The 27,890-nt window shown below is 36.0% G+C and overlaps 1 protein-coding gene across 1 annotated transcript in view; it reads right to left on the reverse strand.

Annotated features, from left to right (window-relative positions):
- USH2A (usherin) overlaps nucleotides 1–27,890 on the reverse strand; it is a 773,776-nt gene that overhangs the window by 632,842 nt on the left and 113,044 nt on the right. Inside the window, exons 9-10 of the mRNA XM_060289919.1 lie at nucleotides 19,522–19,717; nucleotides 16,642–16,772 (exon numbers count right to left, since the gene is read on the reverse strand). Coding sequence (XP_060145902.1) covers nucleotides 16,642–16,772; nucleotides 19,522–19,717 — 327 coding nt within the window. The remainder of the gene's footprint in view (nucleotides 1–16,641; nucleotides 16,773–19,521; nucleotides 19,718–27,890) is intronic.

The raw sequence follows: 27,890 nt of genomic DNA on the forward strand, positions 1-27,890 counted from the left end.
TAGGACTTACATGATTTATTCCTTTATGCTATTGGAGAAGTCATCAATGAAGTCATCTGGGCCTGAAGTTTTCCTTGTTGAAAGGAAATTTGAATTTTGATTACAAATTCAATGTCTTTACAGGAAGCTATTTAGATTTTCTATTTTTTCTTCTGTTAGGTATGTATTAATGTTCTATTTCTTTTTGTGTTAGTTTTATATTAATTTGTCCACTTCACTTAGGATGTCAAATTTCTTAGGAGAGAGTTTTTCATAATATTCATTAGGATCCTATATAGGTGTTTGTAGAATGTGCTGTGATGTCCCTTTTTTTATTTCTGATATTGGCAACTTGTTTTTCTCTTCTTTCTACTGATCAGTTTGTCAATGTTATTAATCTTTATGGAAAAAACACGACTACTGAGTTTTTTCATTTTCACTATTGCTTGTCCAATTTCTATTCGGCTAATTTTGTCTTTTCTTTTCCCTTTTGCCTACTTACTCTGTGTTTAGTTTGTTCTTTTTTCCTCCCCATCATCGTCTTCTGGCTCAGAAAACAATCAGCTTCTCTCAGTGCCTGGCTGCTACTTGCTAATGCAGTCATTTTGCTGTTCATCCCCATTTGTCTTTATTGCCTCTCTTACCTGTTTCATAAGAGACTTAAACTATCAGAAAATAAGTGGGTGTGGGGTGGGTGTACGGAAAGTTGAGTGAGTACAGTTGAATATTGTGGTGAGTAGGTGAAAATGGAGGAAAGGACAGTCACTGATGGTGAAATAGGTTGAGAAAGAAGGAGAAGGAGAAGGCATCACATAGGAAGACAAACAACAAAAGAGCTTGGGCTTACATTTCTGCCATGTATTCTATATATTCAGTTTAAGTTAGGCAATACAAGTCAAAAGAGGCTCCAGGGGAATGAGGGACAATGATTACATGGCCACAGAGTTTGTGAATTTCTCCAAATCCCAAAATAAAAACACAACTAAAAAGCAAAACCAGAAGAAGCCAAGAATAATATTTATAACAGAACTAGGTGACCAACTATCCCTAGAAACCCCCAAAGAGAAGCAAGGGCAAAAAAACCAAGTCACAAGACATGTATGGCATCAGTGTCAGCATAGGACAAAGCAGATAGAAGTCAGAGGGCATCTGACTTTTGAAAGATATGAAAACTCAAACCCCAAGTGCAGTACACTTGAGAACGTTTGGAGAACGGGCGTTTTGACAATGGGTGACTACAAGTGGGAGGGGTACTGCTGATCCAAAACAAGAGATGGTGAGAGATCTACGGTGGGAACTGAAGGGATTGGAGTAGGCTAGCTTCTGGGAACTCTCAAAACTGATGGACCAGGGCACACATCCATGGCAAGACCCCACGCTGAGGAGACACTATGGAAAGTGGATGGGCAGAATGCTGTTTAAAAGAATATGCTTAAAGACAGAAGTTCTGAAGCTGGGGTGGGTTTATCACGGGCAATGAAAAAAATTCAATCTTTCCAAAGTTTATTCCTAGATAATATTAGTAAACAATACATTTCAGGAAGGTTAAATTTCATTTACCAGTCCCTGAGTGATTCGTTCATTCACTATTATGTAACCTTGATTAGCACAGTGCCAAGTACATAGGGGCATCCCCCAAATACTTTTTTATTGACTGGATGAGTTATTTAAAAGTAATTGTTATAGCATTGAAATGTGCTCAGGAGGTACTTCAAATATTAGAGAACTATAAATCACAAGTTCTACTCGGTTTTGGTAGATTTAGTAATATCTGGAATAGGTTCTTAGAAGATATTTACTCCAAATTCTCCTTCATTCAAATGTAAAAATAAAACATATTCACAGTTTTAAAAAGATTTGTCTCAAAGAAGGATACGTGCCATTTTTAAATACTGAAACATTTTGAATATACAAACTATATCCAACATATGTTTAGTATATTCCAAAGTTGAGTCCTTTGACTGCCTATGACCAAATCAATCAGACCTATAGAAATAAAAGTCCCTGAAGGACAAGCCAAGGAATCTTCATTTTAAAAAATTTCTATTAGTGATTCTTATGAACACTAAGATTAAAGAACTAGCTCCTTAAGTACTTGCTACCTATTTTGTCACTGCATTATCAATTCCTAGGGACTCGCTGTTACTCTCTTTTCTTCTTAGTCTTGTAACTCATCAAATTATTGATAGGTCCATCACTGAGCATCAGAGAAACACGGTCTTTCTGAACTGATTTAACATTGGAGCATTTATATTATTAAGCATCTAAATGTAAGCTCTGGAAATAGCCTGGTTTTAGCATTTCAAAAAAAAAAAAAGCATCTATGAAATACCTAATCATTTGCAGCTGCTGGTGCTTCTAAGGAAAAAATGTGTATATCTCTATTTGTCTATGTATGTATCTGCCTATCTATTTATCTACCTGTCTATCTATCTATTTATCTATCTTTATACAGTATATTCTCCCTGCTAGGAGCTCACTCAGCCCTAAGAAGTGGACCCTGAGAATTACTCCATATTTCTAATATAGACACAATGACTTCTTTCCTTAAGCTTCCGCCTCTCTAGAGAAGAAAAGTCCCCACGAATGTAACAGACTACCTTTGTAAGGTATTCATTCCACTTCAAAATTAAATGAATCTGCAGTGGTTTCTGCCACATATAAATGTCACAAATTGGAGAATGCCAGGTGAATAATGTACATGATAATACTTGTTTCCATTTAAGTGTTTTGTGATACTGCTGTTTATCATCTTGCTCCACTATCGAAAATATTCATTTGAGAGGAAAAGCTTCCACACTGGTGTAAAACCAAGATGTCTTTTCTTTTCCATTCTATAATGCCTGTCATTTGTCAGGCTGGTATATTTTTATAGCTCCCCTCTCCCTCCAAAAGGCATTTCCGAGAAAGTGCTTTCCAAACTTCACCACCATAATCTCTAAGGAGAGTGCAGAAAGGTAAAGTTCTGAAGTATGCTCAAACAAAGTGATAGTAGGAACAGAATACATTTTTTTTCTCAATCTTCTGAGTGTTCAAGACGGAAAGCATGTAAAGAGATTCCCCACATACTGCTGTTCCCAGCAATGGTTACATATCTGAATGGTTTTTTAAGAGGAAGTACTGTAATTATAGTCCTTCTACTTCTCAAAGGGGTATAATTTCATATTGCATCATCCTTTCCCCCTCTGGTTTAGGTCTACTTCACTCAGAGATTATAAGCTATAACTTGTAAAAGATGCATATGATATATGTCACACCATGTTAAATTAAAGCATTTCATAAATGTCATCTGAATGGCACAACTGTACAGTGTGGTCTTATTGCAATTTGCTGCAAAATTACTATAGTGGTTATTAACAGGATGGGGTTTTGACTTTATCAAAATGAGAGATCTCACAGTAGCATTTAAAAAATACTTCCAGCACGAAAAAATACATTCTCCACGTGTTTAGTTAATTTTGTACAGAAATAGGCTTTTAGGAAAGTTAACTCATTTGGTTTAACAATCTTTTTTATTTTAGTAAAAATGATCAAAGTTGCTGTGAACCTATAGAGTAGTACGCTTGCCTACTGTACTGTTAGTTTATTGAATCAGTGAAAATGTGAATTCCAAATATATTAAGAGATGTTTATCTGAGATGATAAACAAACTAAATAAATCAGGCTTTTAAAAAGTGCCTTTACAAACATTCAAATTAATTTATGTGTAAGATAATAACCTGAATCCTTGGTACACACGAAGCACCAATGGGGCAACATTAACTCGTCAGTATCATCCGAATCTCCACTGGAGAATTGTATTGGTTCTAAGAAATTAGTCTGCGACTGAATTATATACACATTGTTATTTCCTAAATATTTAGGATTTTTTAATAGTTAGAATTAAATTAATAAGATTTGGAATAACAAGCCTAAAACAAATGGATGTTTCCTTTCTACTTTTGGATAATGTACATAAATATCCAGTTCAGCAACCTGCCATGGGTTCCTTTAATGTGCCAGGCACTGTAAGAGCCAGTGTTTCTAACCTCAGGTTGAACTCTGGAAACAGATAATACAAGTTTCGAATTTCTGCTCTACCCCATTATTACTTGTGTGATCTTGGAGGTGTTGCCTCATTTCTCCGAGGTTCATTGTCCTTAACAACCCAATGGATAAATCGGTAACTACTTTACCAACTTTGGTAAGGATGAATTACTTGACCAAACATCCTTGCCATAATACTTTGTACATGGCAAGTGCAAAACAAATGGAACCTATGAGATTCTTACTGACTAGTTTCTGTCCTCATGCACTTTTAGCAGCATGTCATCTGTCTGCCAATCTGTCTTACACATTTCACAATGTGGCACTCGTATGCATGGCACCTAAACCGCGTGTGGGTAGATCAAGGTAGAGACCAGTTCTGCAGCACACCAGGATGTGAAACACTCCCCAGTTCTGCAGAAGACTGGAGGGCCTAGTGCCCTTGCCACGGGTTTGCCCTTGATCCTGGGAGCATACCTGCCTCTGGAAATGCTCAGCACATTGGGTTGGTGTGCCAAGAAGGAAGGAGTCTGGCTATGTTCTGTTCCTGAATAAATCAGTATCATCAAAAACACATAGAAAGGGTCCTTATGATGATGCACTGACTAATATTTGAAACATACTTACTATATCTATATCTAAATAGATAAATTCTAAGTGAAGAAAGTCAGACAGAGAAAGAATATCATATGGTATCATTCATATGTGGAATCTAGTTTTTTAAAATGATACAAATGAACTTAGTTACAAAACAGAAAAAGACTTACAGATATCAAAAACAAACTTATGGGACTTCCCTAGTGGTGCAGTGGTTAACAATCTGCCTGCCAATGCAGGGGACATGGGTTCGAGCCCTGGTCCGGGAAGATCCCACATGCCACGGAGAAACTAAGCCCATGCGCCACAACTACTGAGCCTGCACTCTAGAGCCCACGAGCCACAACTACTGAAGCCCGTGCGCCTAGAGCCCGTGCTCTGCAACAAGAGAAGCCACCACAATGAGAAGCCCGTGCACCGCAACGAAGAGTAGCCCCCGCTCTCCGCAACTAGAGAAAGCCTGCGCGCGGCAACAAAGACCCAACGCAGCCAAAAATAAATTAATTTAAAAAAAAGAAAACAAACTTATGGTTACCAAAGGGGAAACGTGAAGGGGATGATAAATCAGGAGCCTGGGAAGAACATACACACACTACAATATATAAGATAGATAACCAACAAGGACCTACTGTAGAGCACAGGGAACTCTACTCAATATTCTGTTATAACCTATATGAGAAAAGAATCTGAAAAAGAATGAATATATGTATGTGTATAACTGAATCACTTTGCTGTACACCTGAAACTAACACAATATTGTAAATCAACTATACTCCAATAAAATTTAAAAAATAAAAAAGATGTACTTTTTATTTATAATCCCAAATAAATAAGGTTTTACTTTTTAATCATAATGTACATATGTATACATTATATCTATCCATATATACATACATATACATATATATGTATCGTATGGTGGCTATCTCGCTACAAGCCTTAAAATACTCCTAGTTTGAAATTGCCTTCAAGATCTATGATCCCTAAGCTTCATCCATGCAGTTTTGCTCTTTGCACTTGTCCTGTCATCTGGGAGCACCTAGAGGGGCAGTGATTATTGTCTCACTTGCTTGTCCCTGGGGCCTCTCCCTCATAGGTGCTCATGAACGAGACTTCCACGTTGCATGCAAGCTGGTTCTCCTCCCACCCACGTCCAGGCCTCTTTTGCTAACACGTGCTGACACGGTTGAAGCAGACCACCTTCCACAGCTGCCTCTGCCACTACACAGGATCCACCCCCAAGCAGGCACTGCCATCAGTATTGGTCTGGTAACCCCAAGGTGCTGATGAAGTACTATATTCTCAGGGATTCTCGTTAAAGAGAAGCCACTCTGTTGCGTACGTACCAATAGAAGAAAACATACTTCTCACTGTTGGGCTACCTTCTGTCACATGGGCACCGAGCAGAGATGACAGGTTCTGCATCCTGATCCATTCTCCTCTTCCCTAGTCCACAGCTGTAGCTAGAAAGGGGCTCCCTCACTAGGGACTACCTTTGTCCAGCCCTCCATTAAACTAGTGTAGCCATGTGACGTGCTCTCCCCCAACAGGATCGTATCAGAAGAGACGTGTGCCTCTTTGGGGCCAAGACCTTTTAAAAGGTGGGAGTTGTCTCTCCACATTGTCTTGTCCTTTCCTAGTGAAAGGCAGAGCTACGGAGTGGAAGAGGCTGTGCCCTGAATTGTCGTATGGAGAAGAGCCACCAGGCAACGAGGAACAGCTGCCTTGGAGGGGTTAAAGGAACAAGAAATAAACTCCTATATTGTTTGGGTCACTAGACATGTCGGGGTGTATTCATTACATGCGCTTAGCTTACCCTAACTACTATCGGGAGCAATGCAGTTGCAAACCTTGTTATTACCTCACACTTGTTAGTTAAACCAACAACCACTTATTACCTAACATGCCTGCCCAAACTAACAGCACTGTTGAATCTGACCTTAAATGCCTGAGACATTCTTACTCGGCCAAGTTTGTATATCCTGGCCCTTGGGATGAGTTCATTCCCAGGGAGGTGCCAGATGTATCCAAATATGTGGTACTCAACTTAGGCTGAGGCTGGGAACGCCACCGTGGTCGCAGCTTCATCTATTTTACCTGCAGTTTACCACAACTTTGAATCTTGGATAACGTCTTCAGAATGAGCCTTTCCACCAAGCTCAGCTCCATTTCCTCCTTCTCTTCGCATGTGCACCCCAGCACCTTTATCCCTATCTTTGTATCTGGCCCTCTACATACTCAGGTTGATCACTTATCACTCAGCTTACCAGCTGCAAGAGAAATGTTACTACCCATCTCTCCTTAAGTCTCTGAACGAGGTACCACATGACTTATGACCAAATCTTCACGTCTTTCTTAAAGCTCCACATAAACTCCCCACCTTTCAAATCCTTCGCCATGCTAATGCTTACAGCCAATACCCATACATCATACTATTCAAGGTCAGTCTCCTTATAGGCCGAAGAAACCTGTGCATTACTTCTCTTTGTACACTTTAATATTGGGGTAACACAAAATATAAGGCAATATGTTTCTGGACTTTTAGATATGTTGTGGTAATTAATGACAAATACTTAGTTCTGAGCAGAGGAGAAAGAGTTGATGAATTGCAGGAAATGGGACATTATGCAGAGAAAGTATATCCTGCTCCATTTTTTAATGTATTTCCTTGACAATTATCGCCCTGGCAGATCAATCAATTTTCACAAGTAGGATTCTTATTCCTTATGATTCCATCTTCCATGGGTTGAATCTGGAAATACTTCCGTCACTGATGCCTTTCCATTTCATCTAATTCATCTCAACCACTCGACTCCTGCCTTATTAATTTCTTTTTTAATGTCTCTTAATCATTTCTCTCTCTTCTGGCTCTATTACAGCCGTTTATCGATGCCTTCTTGAGTATTACAATCAACCATTCTTCTCTCTTTTTATAAAATTACAACTATATTTTGGTTTTCAGCCAACTTTTAGATTCCTTCATTCACTGCTTTTTATTTCCATTGTTTTAAAAAAATAGCTTAGGTTAAATCTTCTGATTTTGAGGACATAGTTTAGGGTACACTTTGACTGCAATTTAACAGGGGCTCAGCATTGTGGAAAACTTAGAAAACCACTTGGTTTTAAGGTGGAATTCAGAGGATAGGAGAGAGTGAATCCACTCCTGACCAAGTGTGTGCAGAAGGACACACTCACATTTACCACCCCCCAACACAGACCCACATCCAGATTCTTTTCTCTATGCATCTTTGATAGACAGTTTTCTAGCAACTTGGTTATTAAAGACTGGTCCACAGATAGCAATGAGGCATCACCCAGAAACTTTCACAAATATAGAATCTTAGTCCCTGCTCAGGATTTTCTGAATCAGAATCTGTCTTTGAAAAAGCATCTGAGAGATTCACATGCACGTTAAAGTTTGAGAAGAATTGCGCTGACCGACCTCCTATATCTTGTCTGTTGTGGCTTCACTCTCACGGGTTCCTCAGCCAGGGCCAAGAACACGGCAAAGTAAAGGAGAAAGAAGGGAAGAGAGATGGAGAAAATCCCAAGCAGAAAAGCACTCAGACAGCGTTGCCTGAATGCCTTCTGCATGAGGCAGGCCATACGTTAGGGCCTTTCTCTCAAATGTCCTCACCACATCAGCATCATCTGTGCACGTAGGTCAGGAACAGCCTGGGATCTCTACATAAATGTACTTTAAGTAGGACCTTCATAGGTCCTTCCCCAAATACCTCAAAATAGTTTTTTAAAGCATCAGCCAGGCCTGGGGCTCTATCTGGTTCCTTCTGGACCTAAGTCACACTAGATGAGGAAAAGGGAAAGAACGTTCAACCTCCAACTCAGGATATATATCCAACAATTCAGGCACTGAGTGCAAAGGAAACACGAAGTGCAGTGACATTTTGGGAGACACATTATGCGTATCTCTACTATTAGCCAAGGCTGCTTATAAGATGAATGGATTTATTTTCCCCAGTGCAGTAATTTTTTTTTTTTTTGGCCCAGATATATCTTTTGGGTACTGAAAGCTCTCCCTTTAAAGATACATAAACAAAACAAAAAGTACACAGATACACTCCCACATACAATCTAAAGGTATATATGGATGCCCTAAAACTCATCCATGGTAGCCCTAGGGATCCCAGGACTCTATATTAAGGAATCCTCAATAATAATAACGACTCTTCTCCATTGTCTCCTAATAATATTAATATTATCATGTGCTTTAGATGATCTATGACTTTGATGGTCTTGACTTTGGCATCAGCAATTTTAGGGTTTAGTGACTCAGAGCATTACTTCATGCCATTTTCAAGATCTTGGCATTCACAAGAGGAACGATTACAATATTTCTTATGGAAGAATAAGACAAACATGCCATACCTTATGAGACTGGATGGAGTTTCAAATGACAACTGCCAAAGGGGAAGTTTCCTTTCAGAACACAGAATGCACAGCACAGTCACTCAGGCCATTTGGGGCTGGCTTGGTTCCTAAGTTATTATAACAAAATGAGACTTGAACTACTGCCTAATTTCCTTGTATGCTCCCTAATATTATTAAGGATTGTAATTGCATGAATTTTTAAAACTGGGCTTGAATTTAATTTTACAGTTTATAATTCTGACATTGTTGACAGCTTTTTTAGGGTGTATTCTGTTGTTCCGTTGAAAATGACGGTAAGCAATTTTAGAAATCTTTTATAACATTATTTAGGCAAAGGTGTACTTGACACTATATTTCCACATATAATAATAATCCGTATAATTTGTGTCTGTACGTGGAGCATGAGAAAACAAAATAAAAATTAGGTAAAATGTAAATGTGATTTAGAGGTGGAGAATGTGGAGGTTTTAAATTCACGAAAGTGTTCTATCACTGTATCTATCTTCAGATTCCTATATGTAGCTCTTTCTGGCTACATGTCAGATTTCATGAAAATTCTCTTTATTTTTTTCTGACTATAAAAATTATCAACAAAGCAAATTAGTCAGAAAAAAAGAAAAAAATGTTTTTAAAACAAAGAAAAATGTTAATTTTTAAAAACATCTTTCCTTTCAAGCATTTCTAAATTAGATTTTTGTATGTAGAAAATGACACACAGAAGCCTCTTTTTATTTTTATTTTTTTTATTTTTGCGGTACACGGGCCTCTCACTGTTGTGGCCTCTCCCGTTGCAGAGCACAGGCTCAGGCCATGCAGGCTCAGCGGCCTATGGCTTATGGGCCCAGCCGCTCTGCGGCTTGTGGGATCTTCCCGGACCGGGGCACGAACCCATGTCCCCTGCATCGGCAGGCGGACTCTCAACCACTGCGCCACCAGGGAAGCCCAGAAGCCTCTTTTTAAGAACGCCTTTTCTATTCTTGTCTCTCTTTTTCTCCTATCCTCACTCCTGAGATCAAAGTCCATGTTGTAATATATACTTTGTACGTTGTAATATGTCCGTACTTTTTTCCTCTTACTACTGAATAAAATTCCATTGAGTGGATATATTACATTTTATTTATCCACTCATCAGTTAATGGACATTTGGATTATTTCTACATTTTGACTATTATGAATAAAGCAGCAATGGACATTCATGAATAAGATTGTTTGAGGATATATTTTTTCTTTTTGCTTGGATATATAGCAAGGAGTTAAAGTGCAGGGTCGTAGGGTAACACTGTATTTAATATTTTGAGGAACACCAGACTTTTCCAAAGTGGGTGCACATTTTACATTCCCACCAGTAGTCTGTGGGAATTCCACTTTCTCCATCTCCTCATCAAGACGTGTTACTCTCTGTACCTTTAATGAAAGCTATCTAAGTGAGTTTGAAGTGGTGTCTCATTGTGCTTCCGATTTGCATTTCTCCTAAGACAAATAATGTCCACAGCATTTTTTCATATGCTTATTTGCCGTTTGTATATCTTCCTTGGAGAATTGTCTATTTAGATCCTTTACTCATTTTTTAATTGAACTGTCTTTTAATTATTGAGTTGTAAAGTTTTTCTACAGACACTAGAGACAAGTCTCTTATTGACTATATGCTTTGCAAATATTTTCTCCCATTGTTTGGGTTGTTTTTTCATTTTCCTGATAGTGTCCTATGTAAAACAAGTGTTTTAAATTTTAATGAAGTCCAATTTATCCATCCTTTTGTTGTTTGTGCTTTTGGTGTCATATCTAAAATGTCACCGACTAATCTAAGGACATGAAGATTCACATCTCTATTTTCTTCTAAGACTTTTATGGTTTTAGCTCTTACATTTTATTCTTTGCTCCATTTTGAGTTAATTTTTGTATAAGGTATGAAGTAGAGAATCCAACTTCATTTTTTGCATATCAGTATCATTTATTGAAAAGACCATTGTTTCTTCATTTGTCTTGGCACTCTTGTTAAAAATCAACTGACTGTAAAAGTGATGGTTAATTTCTAGACTCTCAACTCTATTACAGTGATCCGGGTATCTCTCCTCAAGCCACATCACACCGTCTTGATCACAACATTATAGTAAATTCTAAAATTGAGACGTGTGAATCTTCCAACTCTCTTCTTTTTCAAGACAGTTTTGGCCTTTTTTTGAGTGCCCTGAATTTTAATATGAATTTTAGGATCATCGTATAAATGTCTGCAAAGAAGCCAGTTGGGCCTTTAACAAGACTGTGTTGAATCTATAGACCAACAGCCATCTTAGCAAAATTAAGTCTCTGATACATGAATATAGGATGTTTTTCCATTTATTTAGTGCTTCTTTAATTCTTTCAACAATATTTTGTAGTGTTCAGACTAAAAGTTTTGGACTTATTTTATTAAATATATTCCTAAGTATTTTATTATTTTGATGCTATTTAAATAAAGTTGTGTTCTAAATTTCAATTTCAGATTGTTCATTGCAAGTACATAAAAATACCACTGATTTCTGTGTATTGATCATGTATTCTGCAAACTTGTTGAACCTTATTAGTTCTGATAGACAGTATTTTAATAAATTTGATAGGGACAGAGTAAAGGGACAAAGTAGGTGATTAAATAGCTAATCCCACCAGGGGATTTTAAGGAGAGAAAAAAGTATGGGAGACATCCGTAAGTTAATGATCACTCAGGAAAGCTGGTTTACTTAACCACAAAACCAAGCAGGCTTGCTAGCAACAAAACCATGCAACAGAAGCATGAGACATGCCCCCCACAAATAAAACAATGGTGGCATGAGACCCACATCCTGCCCAGTGAGTTCAGTAAGTTCATGATTCCTTGGACATGGTCCTCTGTGCACACTAAAGAAAATAAAAGGAAAACGTGACATTATACTAAAACCTGAGATGATTTACCATTTTTAGCATATGTTACCACCTTTTTGCTCATTTCCATTGCGCCATGACAGTCCCGGCTTGACCATGTAGGGACAAAAAAAGTCCCCCACCTGACATGGAGGAGGAACTGATGATGGAAGCCTGATGTCTACCCAAGAAAAAGGAAGAAGGTGGTCTTTCCCCCACTTCTCTCTTTTCCTTTGATTGTAAAACTGTAGCCCACTAAGTTCTTGGGGCACGGCACCCTCTCATTAGCCCGCTTGGAAGCCTCACAAGCATCCTATTCTAAAAAATCCCTTCTTATCTATCACTTTGCCTCTCACTGAATTCTTTCTGCACTGAGACATAAAGAACCAGAGTTCCTCAAAGCCACCCAAAACACCACCTATCGGTTTCAGATTCCTTGGAATCTTGGGATTTTTTACCTACGAGATCATGTTATATACAAAGACAGATAGTTTTACTTCTTCCTTTTCAATCTGGATGACTTTTTTTCTTTTTTTTTGCCATACGCGGGCCTCTCACTGTTGTGGCCTCTCCCGTTGCAGAGCACAGGCTCCGGACGTGCAGGCTCAGCAGCCATGGCTCACGGACCCAGCTGCTCCGTGGCATGTGGGATCTTCCCAGACTAGGGCACGTACCCGCGTCCCCTGCATCGGCAGGTGGACTCTCAACCACTGCGCCGCCAGGGAAGCCCTGGATGACTTTTATTTCATTTTCTTGCCTAATTTCCCTGGTTAGAACCTGCAGTACAATGTTGTATAGAATATTGTTGTCTTATTCCTGATCTTAGGGAGAGAGCATTAAGTTTTTCACTGAAAGTTTTCATTTATAAGTAGGAGGTCAGCTGTAGGTAAGTATTGTGCAGATGTTTATTTTCAAGTTGAGGAAATTCTCCTCCATTACTAGTTTTCTGAGAGTGTTTATCATGAAATGGTGTTAAATTTTGTCAAATACTATTCCTGAATACAGTATTATAATCAGGTGACTTTTTTCTTTAGCCAGAAAATAAGGTGATTGTATTGTCTGATTTTCAAATATTGAAACAGAATGCGTTCCTGGAACACAACCACCTTAGTCTTTGTGTTTAATTATTTTAAAATACTGCTGAATATCTATTTGCCAAAATTTTGTTTAAAACTTTGGCCTCTCAATTCATGAAAGATATTGGTTTGTGGTTTTCTTTCACGCACTGTTGCTGGTGTTGTTTGCTATCAGGATAATATTTTCGTTCATGGGCAATCTTTAACTTTCAATTGGTTTATTAGACCAGTTACACTGAATGGTACTATTGCTATATTAAGGTTTAATAAGTCTGCCATTTTATTTTTTTGGTTTTTATTTATTCTGTTTTTCAGTCTCTAGCTACTTTCTCCCTGTATTATTATAGGTTATCTGAACATATTTTATTTTATTATTGCTTTATTTTTTTACATGAACATATTTTAGAATTCCATTTTGATTTATCTGTGGTGTTCTTGAATACATCATCCTTATAATAAGCCTTTTTAGTTGTTGTCTAGATATTACATTATATACACAGATATCAAAGTCTGGTAGTTTTTTTATTTTACCAATTCCAGTTAAGTATAGAAAAATTACTTCCCTTTACATTTCTTACCCTCTCCATTTTTGATATAATTATTTAAAATATCTCCTCTAATATATTGAGAACCACATTAGATAGTGATGTAATTTTTCAACCGTCAAAAAATTTAAAAAACTCAAAGAGGGCTTCCCTGGTGGCGCAGTGGTTGAGAGTCCGCCTGCCAATGCAGGGGACACGGGTTCATGCCCCAGCCCGGGAAGATCCCACGTGTCCCGGAGCGGCTGGGCCCGTGAGCCATGGCCTCTGAGCCTGCGCGTCCGGAGCCTGTGCTCCGCAATGGGAGAGGCCACAGCAGTGAGAGGCCCGCGTACCGCAAAAAAAAAAAAAAACTCAAAGAGAAGGGGGAAAACGTGTCATATTTAGCCATATTTTAACTCTGACGTTTTTTATTCCTTTCTGATGTTTCAAGATTCCTTCATTTATCATCTCCTGTTTAGAGAAGTTTCTTCAGCCTAACTTTAGAGTAGGTATATGCTGGAGACAAATGATGGATGCTTTAAAATCCTTGCATGATAATTCTAACATCTGTATCACCTTGATGCTGGTATTGTTGATTGTCTTTTTTCATTCCATTTGATATTATCCTAGTTCTTGTAATGATAAGTGAAATTTTATTGGAACCCGGACATTTTGGTGTTATGAGACTCTGAATCTTACTTAAGTCTTGCTTTAACAGTCAGGCCTCCTATGAAACTCTTCTGGCGAGTGAAGAGAGGATGTTGCCTCACTATTGCCTGGTGGGAATAGAAGTCAAGGTTCTCCACTCTGGCTCCACTGACTCAGTAGGGGAGGGTCTCCTTGTTACCACCGGGCAGGACTTGGGGTTCTGACTCTCCACTAGGACTCTGAAAACACTGCCCTAGCTGGGAGGGGAGAAACACCTCCATTTCAAGGAGATCTCAAAGAATGTTTACCTATATTGATGACATCAATGATCAGAGAGGTCCTACCTTCTGAAATGTCATTGCCCTGGGTATGTTCATGTACAATTCCACCCCAAAATTAGATCCACCCCATGAGAACTGGAGAAAGAGATCCAGAGCCAGTAGTGTACTGGAGCCATCTCCACTGTATAAGATCATTCTTCCCAAATTCATATTTGGTGACATCTCATTAGTAGCTTAAAATCGATGATGTGGGCTTTTAATTTTTCTCAGATACCCCAATGTTAAATATTTACAAGCACAGAATTACTAAAACTGTCTCCTACCCCAATAAAATGGACTTGAAATAGGAATTTGAGAAAAATTAGGTTTTAATTTCTTGCATACTTGAGTTGTAGAATTGAGGGACAAATCTGCTACCCTTTACTTCATATGGGTAATGACATATAAATGAAACTTTGGGAGCTGTAACTTTAGTTCACAGTTTTTCAGTACTATATACCAAAATTACTTTACCTTAGATCTTCAGGGAGAAAACGTATTTAAGTGAAAAATTTATGTAATGCTTAGATTATTACAATAACCATTCTAAATGACCATCTGACCATGAGATTAGTGCTCAGACAGGATGTCTCTTCATTTACTTAACACTTATTAAATAAGTATTTATGGGGTGCTTATTGTGTGACTGAAACTGTACTGTTTGTGTTGGACAGAGAAAAGACAATGAAGTAAATAAGTGAATTTATTTCATTTGCTGAAGCAAATAGATGAATTTATTTAATTTGCTTAATTAAATAAAGGCTACAATGAAAATAACATGGGATGATGTAAAATACAGTGATTTGAAAATGTTCTACAACTGAGTGATCAGTGAAGAAATCTCAAAAGATATATCAATCTTTGAATTGAGACTTGAATAACAAGCAAAAGACATCCATGTTGAAAATTCAGGGCAAATGTGTAAGGGTGAAATGTGTAAAGACAGATTTTACTAGTCAACACATATAAAACTGTAATATGACTCTCTCAGAAAATAGTGCCTCAATATCACAATATAAAAACAGTAGAGATTGCCTTTTTAGTTATTTTTCTACCTCCCAGCTTTCCAATGAAGCATATCACACACTATGGTTAATCTGAAGGTCTTCAAATCCATATTAGCTCACTTTACATTTGGCTTTTATTTGTTAAAACAGTTTTTAATACATGCTCCAAGTTATATGACAAATATATTTTGCCTTGAAATAATTATCATTCCATTGTAACTTAAAAAATTTTTTTTTCTTTAACCAGATTGTGGTTTATGCTCTTGGCCACTGCATTCTCAACTATTTGCAAGAGAATATGTAATTATTAAAAATTAATACAATCATTGAATTGATTCTTCAAGGTAAATTTGCCTTTTATCTACTTTCATGTGGTAATATGATCAGAACAGGTAAAAAGCTCCAGCTGAAGACAGTACATTTAAGTACGGAGCTGCTTTTCCTGATGTATGATACAGTTACAATCTGTGTTCATATAGGTCAGACATCAATATTTGTGATGTTGGTAATTAAAATTAATAAAATGACAAAAACCCATTGTACTGTTAGATAGAGAAAAGGTTAAAAGAAATTTAGACCAGAGCTACCATAATTTCCACTTGGATCTATGTGTAAGTGACTTTTGCTATACTATCTTCTACGGAATTTGGGAGGAAAACTGTTCTTGTTTACTTAATATCACTTATTAATATTAATTCACCAGTTATTCCAAGACACATACTTAAATTACTTCACTGTTTACTTGGAACCCCAAGCTTCCACGGTTTTTTTTTTGTTTTTTTTTTTTTGCGGTACGCGGACCTCTCATTCTTGTGGCCTCTCCCGTTGCAGAGCACAGGCTCCGGATGCGCAGGCTCAGCGGCCATGGCTCACGGGCCCAGCCACTCCGTGGCATGTGGGATCCTCCCAGACCGGGGCACGAACCCGTGTCCCCTGCATCAGCAGGTGGACTCTCAACCACTGCGCCACCAGGGAAGCCCCGTTTTTTGACAACTGTAAAATGGACTGCCCAAGTAGCCTTATATTTTATATTCATATTAAAAGTCGTACAGAAACACCCCGAAAGCAACCACCTCTTTGAAATGTAAGCACACACACAGAGGACTTCCTGATATAGCCCTCAGTATCACTGATAGACCATCTCCTAAATTAGTTTCTGGAAGAGAGCAATTCTTTACCTTCAATAGTGAGAACTCACCTGATCACACAGGAAGCTACTGTTTTTAGTGCCAACTTTATCGCAGTCACAGGGTTTGCAAACATCTATGGCTGAAGGATCTGCACCAACTTGTCGGAAAAAGTAATCCTTACACAGCTCACAGTTCCTCCCTGCATCGGGGAAAGGTTATGCGTTATGACTTCCAATTCATTAAAATCAGCTGCATAATTCAAAATTAAAGACTGTATTCCTTTGAGGGAATTCTATAATTTTAGGGATGTCCATTTTAATGCACCTTTCATCTCTACCTGCCAATTTAGTGATCCACAGCATATGAAACAATGAACCTGTTACAAACTGTGCTCTACTTCATTAAACTCCCATCTGTTATATAATACCACACTTCTAAAAAGCTGTGCTTTGTAGGGGCCCATACATTTTGAAAGAGTTTGTTTCCAAACTTAAAATTCTTATTTCTAAGACCAGGTACTGAATCTAAATCAAATATGAGAAATTTCTACATTCGTGGCAGATGATAACTCTACAGTTGGAAGCAAATAAGCATATATTATTCAAATATTTTTCCAGAACTAAATCTTATAAAATAGAAGACTGCTTTTAATGTAATTTATTATTTCATAGTTAATGTGATTAAAAGCAAATGCTTCTGTTAGTACTTATGGCCATTATTTTTCATTTCAAATATCAAAATAGAATTTTGATAGAAATAAATTTCATATTAAATATTAGAATATCTTAACACATTAGAAATATGAGGTAATTCCTATTGTTTACAATTTATTATTCAGAAAATTTCCCTTTCCATTTTATATAAGAAAGCAATCTAAACTACAGGGAGTTTCTAAACTAAATGTGAGTAGCATATCAGACCACTGAAACTGAAATAAAACTGAAGGCTATCAATTCCCCCTTTAAACATGATGCACTCTTCCTCAAATATTGCTGAAACTGGCCCAATGTTAGAAAACGATGAAAACAACTTAATCAAATGAAAAACTCACACTCTAATGGATCTTGGCTGAGGACAAATTAAATGGATTTATAATATGTCTAGAATATTTCCATTTCTATATGCTGAGGACTCCCAAATTTATATCTCCAGTCTGAAATCTCTCCTTTATTTATCATTCAATGAATATTTATTGAGTGATTACCATGTTCCAAACTCTGTGCTAAGGGCTGAGGAAAATACAAACTGCACCCTTTTCACAGAGTTACCTTATAGTCTAGCAGGTAAGATGAATCCTAATTAAATTATTACAGGAATAAACATATATTTACAAACTGTGATAACCATAAGATGCCACTAAAGTATATAGATTATACTGATCCTCTCTGAAGCATCATGGAAGTCCTTTCTTTAAGAAAGGAGCTTCAGAACTGTGTTTCTGACTGCCCCAAAGAGAGTTTCTTCTTTGTTTCTTAGAAACACACAGTGAACTTGTCCAAAACAGAACTTGCCATCTTCTCCTTCAATTTGATCCTCCTGTATTTCCTATCTCAATGGCTGGTACCAATGTTGATCGTGTTGCTCAAACCAGAATGTTAGGCATAAGTCTTGACTCTTCTTCCTTCCCTTACCTACACTCTGCACCTTGCTCAGAAAATGCTGTCACTGTCTACCCTAAGTGTCTATTGGATCCGCTCATCTCTATCCACACCACCTTAAATGTTTTCCTGCATTATTTCTCATCTGGACCATTGCAATATCTGACTAACGTTTTTTCCCAAACCACTTTTGACCCTCTTCAATCCATTCTCCACTTTATAACCAGATAGGTCTTTAAAAAACACAAAATTCCTTTCCTTAAGTGCCCTGAAATGGCATCTCCTTAACCTTAGGATAGAAGCCAATCTCTTTATCATGGTTTAGAGAGCCCTCCAGTATCTGGGCTCTGTCTTTCTTCCTAGTGCCTTTTCTAACAATCAGCCATTTGCACTTTCAACAGTTCTTCAAGGGCGCCATGCTTCTCTCTCCTCTAGGCCATTGCACAGCTGTTTCTCTTACTGGAAAACTTTGTTCACACTCCTAATCCCCAACCCTGCTCCTTCACCTGGTTAACTCCTACTATACTTCCCCATCTTAGCACTCATCAGACAACTTTTTAATTATTCCTTTAATAGGGTGCCTTTACCACCATGTAATAATCCATACAAAGACAAGAAAATTCATCATTTTGTTAATCCTTATATTCCCAGCACCTAGCCAAGAGCTTGTCCCACTTTAGGTTATCAATAATTATCCAACAAATTCATTCATGCTTCAGAGTAGCACACTTTCAAACCCATCAGACTTGGGCCATTATATTTTACAAATTCAGACATTGTCTATTTCTGCTTTTAACATATCAGCCTTTCAGAAAATAGTAATTTTTCAATGACTAGTCAAAATGCTGGATGGTTTTGGGGACAAGACTCTAATAATTATTTTATGCATTTAATGAACATTTTTAAAAAGAGTATCCCCTGATTACTAGAGTCCATACCAAATCTGAATGATTGTAAACCTCTCTACATGGGAATCCAGACATAATGGAAGATCAGAGGTCACACAGAAAACTTATTTCAAGGATATATATACTCAGAATAATACAGTAATTCCTGATGTATCCAAAATATATTCATGATCTAATCAAATGATGTGAACTTATTTAAAAAGAAAAAAACATTTTCCTGAAAATATATAGTCTAAGACTAGAGTGTTATATCTGAAAACTACCTAATCATTTGGAACATGAAGATTCAGTAAACCAGAGTGGTTTTCAAACTTAATGGTATGAAAGCATTTTCTTAAATAAGATAGCAATAACATAATTTAAAATAATATGCATTATGTATAGAAGCACATGGGCTTCAAGACCAAGTCAGCTTCTCTTATTTGTGTTATTCGCTAGTTACCTGTAGTGTTATGCTCACAGTCATCACAAACTCCTCCACCTCCTCTGTGGTGTTCAAATGGAAAGGGATCCACTGAGATGTTGTAGTGGCAGCTTCTGGAATGGCTGTTGCATTCACAGGGTTTACAATTGAAGGCATGAACTTGATCACTTTGGCGAAAAGGCTTGTCATTATAAAGAGGCAGGCAGTGATCACACTAGAACAATAAAGTAATATCAGAATGATAAATATATAAAGTTGTGCTTTGTTTCTTCTTATTTATATATCCGGCACTTTCACTAGAAAGAAAGCTAATATCAAAGAGTTGAAAGTCAGCAACTATTGTATTTTTAAAAGTGTTTTATAAATCATAAATTAGCATATTACAGTCATGGTAGTGCAGAATTGTTAAAGTGACAATGCAAGCTGAAACCATTTAAAGTGATCTTAATAACCAATGGGGAAAATTATGATTGTTCCACAATCTGAAATTTTTTGTGAAAACATTAAAAGCTTGACTTCCAAGTCCTGGTTCCACAAGTAAAGAGCTTGGAATTGCCACTCCATCATACTGAAAAATAAAAAGTTGAACAGACTGAAAAATCAACAACTCTCCCTGGATCCCTAAGTGGGGGACACAGGGCAAACATCTGTCCCCAAGATTGGAGAGACAGGCAAATAAAGGGAGTCTCAGCTATAGGATCAAAGACTCACTAGCAGAAACTTCCATGGGAACCAATGCTGGGGTAGAAAATCTGAATTATAATTGATATATTGCTGGAAGTTCACCATGAACAAGTCTGATAATTGAAAACTCCAGGGTAGTGTAGGTATAAGGGGCCCTCACCATTCTGTGAGATTTTCTTCCAGCAGCTTGACCAGGTTCTCACAGTAAATGAACTCAGGCGAAAATCCCCAGATGCTTCCGGCAGAGGGAGAAGAAAGGAAGCATTTCCAAGTACATCAGAGCACTCTGTTCTTAACGATATCTGCCTCAGGATAAATTACTTAACCAGAGCTAACGGACCTAGAGAAAGGAAATACTCAACTCCAGCCCCCTCTAGTCACTCTATGCCACCTAAAGGGGAGGTGGGCAGAGGGGACAAAGAGGCATACATGAAGTTCACAGTCCAGAGGCAAAGGCTTACTAAAAGACTGAAAACTAAAGGGAAATAGAAAACAGTAAAACTAACATTTAATAATCATAAGACTATAGAACACTTGCCCTCCCCTCACTCCTCACCAGCACATTGCTAAAAACCTATTTACAGCAGTTCCTCTCATCTGGCACATCATGTCTGGCTTTCAAGAAAAAAATTACAAGGCATACCAGAAGGCAAAAAACACAATTTGAACAGAAAAAGCAAGCATCAGAACATGACAGAGATGTTGATGTTAGAATTATCAGGCAAGGAATTTAAAATCACAGCATGCAAGAACAGATGGGCAATATAAGCAGAGTGAATGGAAATTCTACAAAAGAACCAAAAAGAAATACTAGAGATCAAAAACACTACCAGAAATGAAGAATGCCTCTGATGAGCTTAGTAGTAGATTGGATAAGGCTCGGGAAAGAATCTCTGAGCTAGACGATATATCAATAGAAACCTCAAAAACTGAAAAGCAAGAAGAATGAAGACTGAAAAATTAGAACACACAATCCAAGGACTGTGGAACAACTACAAAAGGTGCAACATACGTATAATGGGAAGGAAACGAGAGGGAGAATGGAATAGAAGAAATATTTGAAACAATAATAATTGAGAATTTCCCCAACTTAATGTCAGACACCAAACCACAGATCCAAGAAACTCAGAAAACACCAAGAAAGATAAATGCCAAAAAACAAACAAAAAACCCCACTATACCTAGGCATATCATTTTCAAACTACAGAAGATAAAGAAAAATTTCAGAAAGAGAAAACAAAGTTAAAATACACCTAACCTATATAGTAACAAAGAATTATATCTAACTTCTCCTCAGAAAACATGTAAGCAAGAAGAGAATTGTGTGAAGTACTTAAAGTGTTGAGAGAAAAAAAACTACCAACCTAGAATTCTGTGCTCTGCAAAATTATCTTACAAAAGTGAAGGAGAAATAAAGACTTATCAGACAAACACAAATTGTGAAAATGTGTCGCCAGTAGACCCTACTTGCAAGAAATGTTAAAAGAAGTTTTCTAGAGAAAAGGAAAATAATATACATCAGAAACTTGGATCTACATAAAGGAAGAGTATCAAAGAAGGATAAGTGAAGATAAAACTGTAAAAACTTCCTATCAGTTACAAATGTAAAGGGAAATAGAAAAACTAACATTTAATAAACTGTAATTTAATATTAGAAACTTTGAGAATTATTTTCCTTGTAAAAAATCATTCAGTATCTTGAATAATGCTTGCTTTCTTATTCTGTAAATTTCCATATTGAGCAAGCATCTTTTCTAAGCCTTGAGAATTGTCATACTCCTTTCTAAGTATGGATCAGCCTGCTTCCATCATTTTCATGTTTTTGCTTTCACTGATGTGCAATATCTCTGAGATTCCTTTAATGTAAAGTTTCTGTTGGCATCATTTCCTCTAGGACACCTTTACCTATTCATCACAACCAATGTCCTCATTTATGCTAAATTCACATTCATTAAGTTGCCCTGGCTGCATATATAAAGTATTCCAAATGGTGACAGTGACCAGCTATTTGTTCTCTAAAAAGAAATGTTTAATTGAAATTTCACTCCCAAAACATTCTTTCCTTCCATCTTTGTTGGCCAATTCTTCTTTTTTGAATATTCATATTTATAAAATGTCAATGGGTTTATCACTTAAAAAGAGGTTAGACCACTACAAGCTTCTCTGTGAACAAACTGATTAATGGATGTGCACTGACCAGTCACCAAAAGAGTGAAAGAAGCTACATGATTGGTCACTGATCATGATGTGCAACAGTTATATATATAATATGTAGACTGACAAGCCAGCAGCAAACTTTGTATTTTATGAAATTACTTACAGGTAATATACCATGATAACTAATATTTGAACCATGTTTTTAGAGGATTGGTGTTTAACTAAAACAGATTTGTTATGTACTGGATCAATTAAAGCTAGAAATTTTTTTTAATTAGTGCTTTTAGCATCTAATATACATACAATTTATGGACAAAGCAAAATTTATTCCATAGATTAAGGAACTATTCATGGGAACTGTGTTAAAATTTTAGCATAATTATGTACTTAATAAAAGTAATATTATCCTTTTCATAAAATAAATAAATGAAGTAGAAAATAAAAATCACTGATAATTCAACTGCCAAATGATAAGCTACAATATTTTAATGATTTTTTTCAAAACTTATGTGTATTTTTTTCCTTTTTCTCAAAATTAGGAACACACAAAAACACACATATACACACATATAACCCATACTATTACATAGTCTCTTATCATTAAATATCATGAATTTTATTGCATTACTTATCATATTATTCATAAAATAACTTAGTCAGTCTGCAACTACAGCAGAAACACTTTGCTGCTTCTAATTTTTTTTCTTGTGGATATTTCCTTAACAAAATTATAAGTGATAAAGTTGTATCATAAGAGTGTAAATATTTTAAAAGATTTTGTGAAATATGACCACTTTCTTCTAGAAAAATTAAACTAATTTATAATCCCACAAGTAGTATCTGAGAATGTCCATTTTCTTGTGTTCTGCTCAACTAAGTCTATGATTATCTCTTCACTATTTTGATTTTAGAAAAGTATCAATCACTGTTTCAGTATGTATGTTGTTGATTACTAGTAAGGTTTTTATATTTTTCATCTAGTTTTGATAAAATATAATATTTTTGTGAGAAAATTGCTCATTTTTATTTTGCATATTCATTTTTTCTTATTGCTTTTAAATATCTTTTCATATATTAGGTACATTTTTCTTTGTCAAATAGTGAGGATTTAGTTCATAATTTTCAATATATACTTATATTTTATTTTCTTTTTCTACTTTACTTCTACATCACTGGCCAAAAATTTTAGCACCATAGTTAATAAGTATGCTATAGTGGTGACCATGGATGTATTTGTATTATTTCTGACTTTAATGGAAATGTCTTTAATATTACAACTTTTATAATGATGTTGACTATTGATTTTAGGTAGATGATCTTTATCACTTAAAAGGAGAAATCTCTATTCCAAAATAAACAAGGTGATTTTATATAAAAACAAAATATTGTCAATTTTATTAAATGTTCTGAATCAACTGACCTGTTGAACTGAAAAATTATGTTATAGGTTAAGAGGTTAATTAAAATCTATGCTTGCATTCTTAGAATAAACTCAACATCATTAATGGTAAATAATGGTTAAAGTTATGTAGGATTTCTGCATTTATAGTCATAAATTCTATTGCTCCATGTTTTTATACAGACATTAAAATAAATAAAGCCTTAAAACTTTAATAAGGAATAAATATGTATTTGTATTTATCAAGTTAATTTCAATGTCTGAATGAACAAATTTTCATTTTGTACACTAAAACCTATTATAGTTTGTCAAGTTACACTGCATTTAAATTATGATTGATTCTAGATAAGATTTGAAATAAATATGTATATAGCAATAAATATGTACATTCTTACCCTTTTTTTTTTTTTTGGCTGTAAAATACTTAATGTGACTTCTGACAGTACCCAACTTTTTCCATAGTCACATACATAAATTAGGAACCAGAAGAGTCAAACCATGTAAAATAAAGTATCAAAAAGTCTCCCCATATGTTCACAATAATAGTCCTTTGTTTTTTTTAATTTACATTTTTTAAAACTATTTTGATATTTTGGACAACAAATGTCATTCCCTTTTTCTATTTTCTGCAATAAATATCTACTATTTCAGAACAGTTTGACATATTTCATAATTATTATTGGAACAAACTCTAGTCAAAAGCATTTTTTCCAGTATTTATTTTGCCCTACTAGTTCATGGCTGAACAATTTATTCCCTTAATCTTTTTAAATGTAGAAAGAAAAAATATAAGAATTTAATTGTCCAATGTGCTGTTCTTTTATGGTATGCTGAAAAGCTTAGCATGAAAACGCATTGAGTCTTTCTACTTAGCTGAGGAGGAAAAGAAAAAAGACAGAGAAGAGAATGAGAATGTAATATTAAGTCAGTTTTCATGTCAGGTAAGGCTGCATTCTAATTATTGATAAAGTATGCACGCTTACATTTTGACCTATTAAAAAAATCGGTATCATATTTGTCTTGGAATGAAGAAGATTGTTTTCCGCAAGATCATTTATAACCCTCTGGGCTGGACAGCTGTCCCTCTTCTCTTCTCTCCCTGCACTCTATTAATACCTTGACCCTGCTCCTATCACTGAACTCAAATGATTGGTTTGCTTACATGTATCTTTCAGGAAATGCAAGTTACTGATTTTTATACTCCTGTAGTCATCCTCACAGTAGGAGTTTAATAGACAATTGCTAAGCTGCTAACTGAAAACTCACTTCTAATGATACTTATTTCGAAACAAAGTCATTCTTGAAAAACTTTAGACAGGGGTACAATGGGAACAATTAATAAACAGTAATGTTTATGTAAAGTGTTCACAATTGCATGGTATTTGATGACTTGCAATAAACCACCTAAAAATATAAAATGAAACACATTTTGTAAAAGATATGTAGCATTCAGTAGGGTATTGTCAACTATGGGTCTTTGGCCAAAAAAAATTAAAAGTGGGGGAATTGACCTCTTTAAGTTTTCTCTCATCAGCAATAACCATTTGTAAATCAATTTATTTTGTATAGTCAAAGTTAGAAATTAGGCATAGGCTGAAGTCAGACATCTTAGTTCAATTATTGGTACTGCCACTAACTGTGAAAAGTAACATGAACTGCATACTTTCTATGTTCTGGGAACTATATTAAGCATTTAAAATGAATTATTACATTGAATCCTCTAGGCTTTGTATTATATGGTATCCCACATCTGATTTCTCTTCTTGATTTTGCTAGCCCTGTGTTTTTGTATAATTAATTCCATCTCTTTAAGGCTTATTTTTCTCATCTAACATGGGGGGTAATAATTCCTGCCTCTTAGAGATGTTGTAAAGGCCAAGTACTTAGCAGAGTGTCTGTCACATCATAAGCCCTCAGTAAACATTGTCTACTACTTTATTGTTAGATTAGCAATTGAGCATCAAAGAGGATAAGTAATGTGAAAACTACCATTGAACAGTAAGTCCCTGAGTCTACTTTAACTCTGAATCTCAGATTCCTCATCTCTAAAAGGAAGGCAATGTAACACAACACCTTAACTGTTACTGACTCAAAATAATCTGAGGATAAGTGGCAATATTTTAAAAATGATCTACAGCAGACAATAACACAACATTGTAAATCAACTATACTCCAATAAAAATTTTTTAAATAAATAAATAAAAAATGCTCAACACAAAGCCTGGCACATACTACGCTTTCAAAATCTGGAAGTTACAAGATGGAGGAGGAGGAATGAGAAGGACAAGCAGGGTAAAAATCCAACAGAGGTGTTGATCTCAAGTTCAAATGACACCAGCAGTACGTAAGACAGTCCCTATGTAATATATTGTCTACAACCATTGATAGGAGATTTTTGTGATCATAAACGTACTGGCCTGATTTAGATGATGTAGCCTACAGAGTGGACCAAGGAGCAATTTATGACCAAAATGCATTTCTGGTTTATCATCTGTAGCTACAACTACTGAGGAGGTCCCATCTACACTTCATTCCTAGTAGCCATCAGACATCACCAGAATATCATTTCTAGTAGCCCTAAGTGTGGATAAGAAGGATAGATGAATACTCACTCTGACCTCCTGGCTTTGGAGAAGAAAAATGCGCTTATTACATTTTCTTCCCCAGGTCAATTAGCCATGCAATTAACCTCACTCCCAAAGGTTTAAAAACTCTATCCCACTGCAAAACCTTGGCCAAATGCAAAATTTTGCTTCAATGCCTGAAGTCTATTTTTTTTACTTCATTTAAAAGTATTCTTATTGACGTCTGTGCTCTCCCAATGATGGTGTTAATATTATTCAAGTTACGCTTTCTTGCATAACTTGGTGGAAGTGATGATATGCAACCTGTGGTCCTGTCACACTGATTACAGATGCAGTTTGTCTTCAACAAAGCAACTGTCAGCTGTTGGAGTTTGGGATGTTGCCTACATGAATTAGTGGAGTGAATCCAGCAAAAGCATTCCTTTGATATTCTTACGAACATTTATGCTTTTAGACTGTGATCTAAAAAGATTCCTTTGAGATTTTATCCTTATTGTCAACTTAGAAGCCATTATCAAAAAGCCTTTTTGTAAATGATACTGAACTAAATACTTTATTGATATTCTAAAGATACAGTCCTCGCTCCTTTAATGTTTAAAAACAAAGAGGAATTTGCCACTAACCTAATGGGTTGGTTTGGGTCTGACCAAGTAGTTGTTAGGTGGCTAGCCTTCTTTTTATGGACAATAAAAAACCTACAGAAATATTGGTAAGATTTTAGCCTTTTCTAGAGAAAGCAAGCATAGCTATCATTTTTCAACTCTCAAATTTTTTTTGGAAAAAAAAAAATTCTAACACTAGGGTGCAAGAGTTTGTAGAAAGAGCCAGTACAGACAATATTTCTAGGATGGGAGTTTGTCCACAGCTTTCAGGACAGCATATGTGTACATTCCACTGGACCCAACAATTCCACTGGGAATTCAGAAAAGTATATTTTTTTAAACTATTTGAGAAAGATTTTTTTATAATGTGGTCTTTATAATAGGAAAGAAAAGGATACAAGATAAATGTCCAAAAGTAAAGAAATGGCTGAAAAATATCACATATCTTCAAAGAAATATAATGCAACCATTCATAAGGACAAATGTAGATAAGTATTTATAATACAATTTGAACTTAAAAACCAAGTGAAAAGTAGTATGTAGAGTATAAGCCTATTTTCTCATCTGTGAATATGAATACAGAGATAAAACTTTAAGAAGACAGAGATAGATGACACAGATTTCTTTAGTAGAATATCAATAATAAAATATCTGAAAGGATGTAAACTATTTGCCAAGGTTGTCTAGGGGCGGTAGGGTTACAGATGACTTGCTTTTTATAACATTTCTTTCCACAGTGTGCGTTTATTACTAATGTATTAAAAATTGTGTTCAAATAAAATGCAACTGCATGGATGATTACAAGAATATTATACATTATTTGCATCATTTGCATGTACCATTTTGCTAAGAAAATTAAAATGTTCTTAAATTACACACAGATCAATAAGATACTACAGAGGAAATAACTCTCTTTTTGAGTATAATGTAGGCTGAAAGAGTACATGAATTACCAGTAAA

This window comes from Globicephala melas, chromosome 1 (genome assembly GCF_963455315.2).
Source record: "Globicephala melas chromosome 1, mGloMel1.2, whole genome shotgun sequence".
NCBI lineage: Eukaryota > Metazoa > Chordata > Mammalia > Artiodactyla > Delphinidae > Globicephala > Globicephala melas.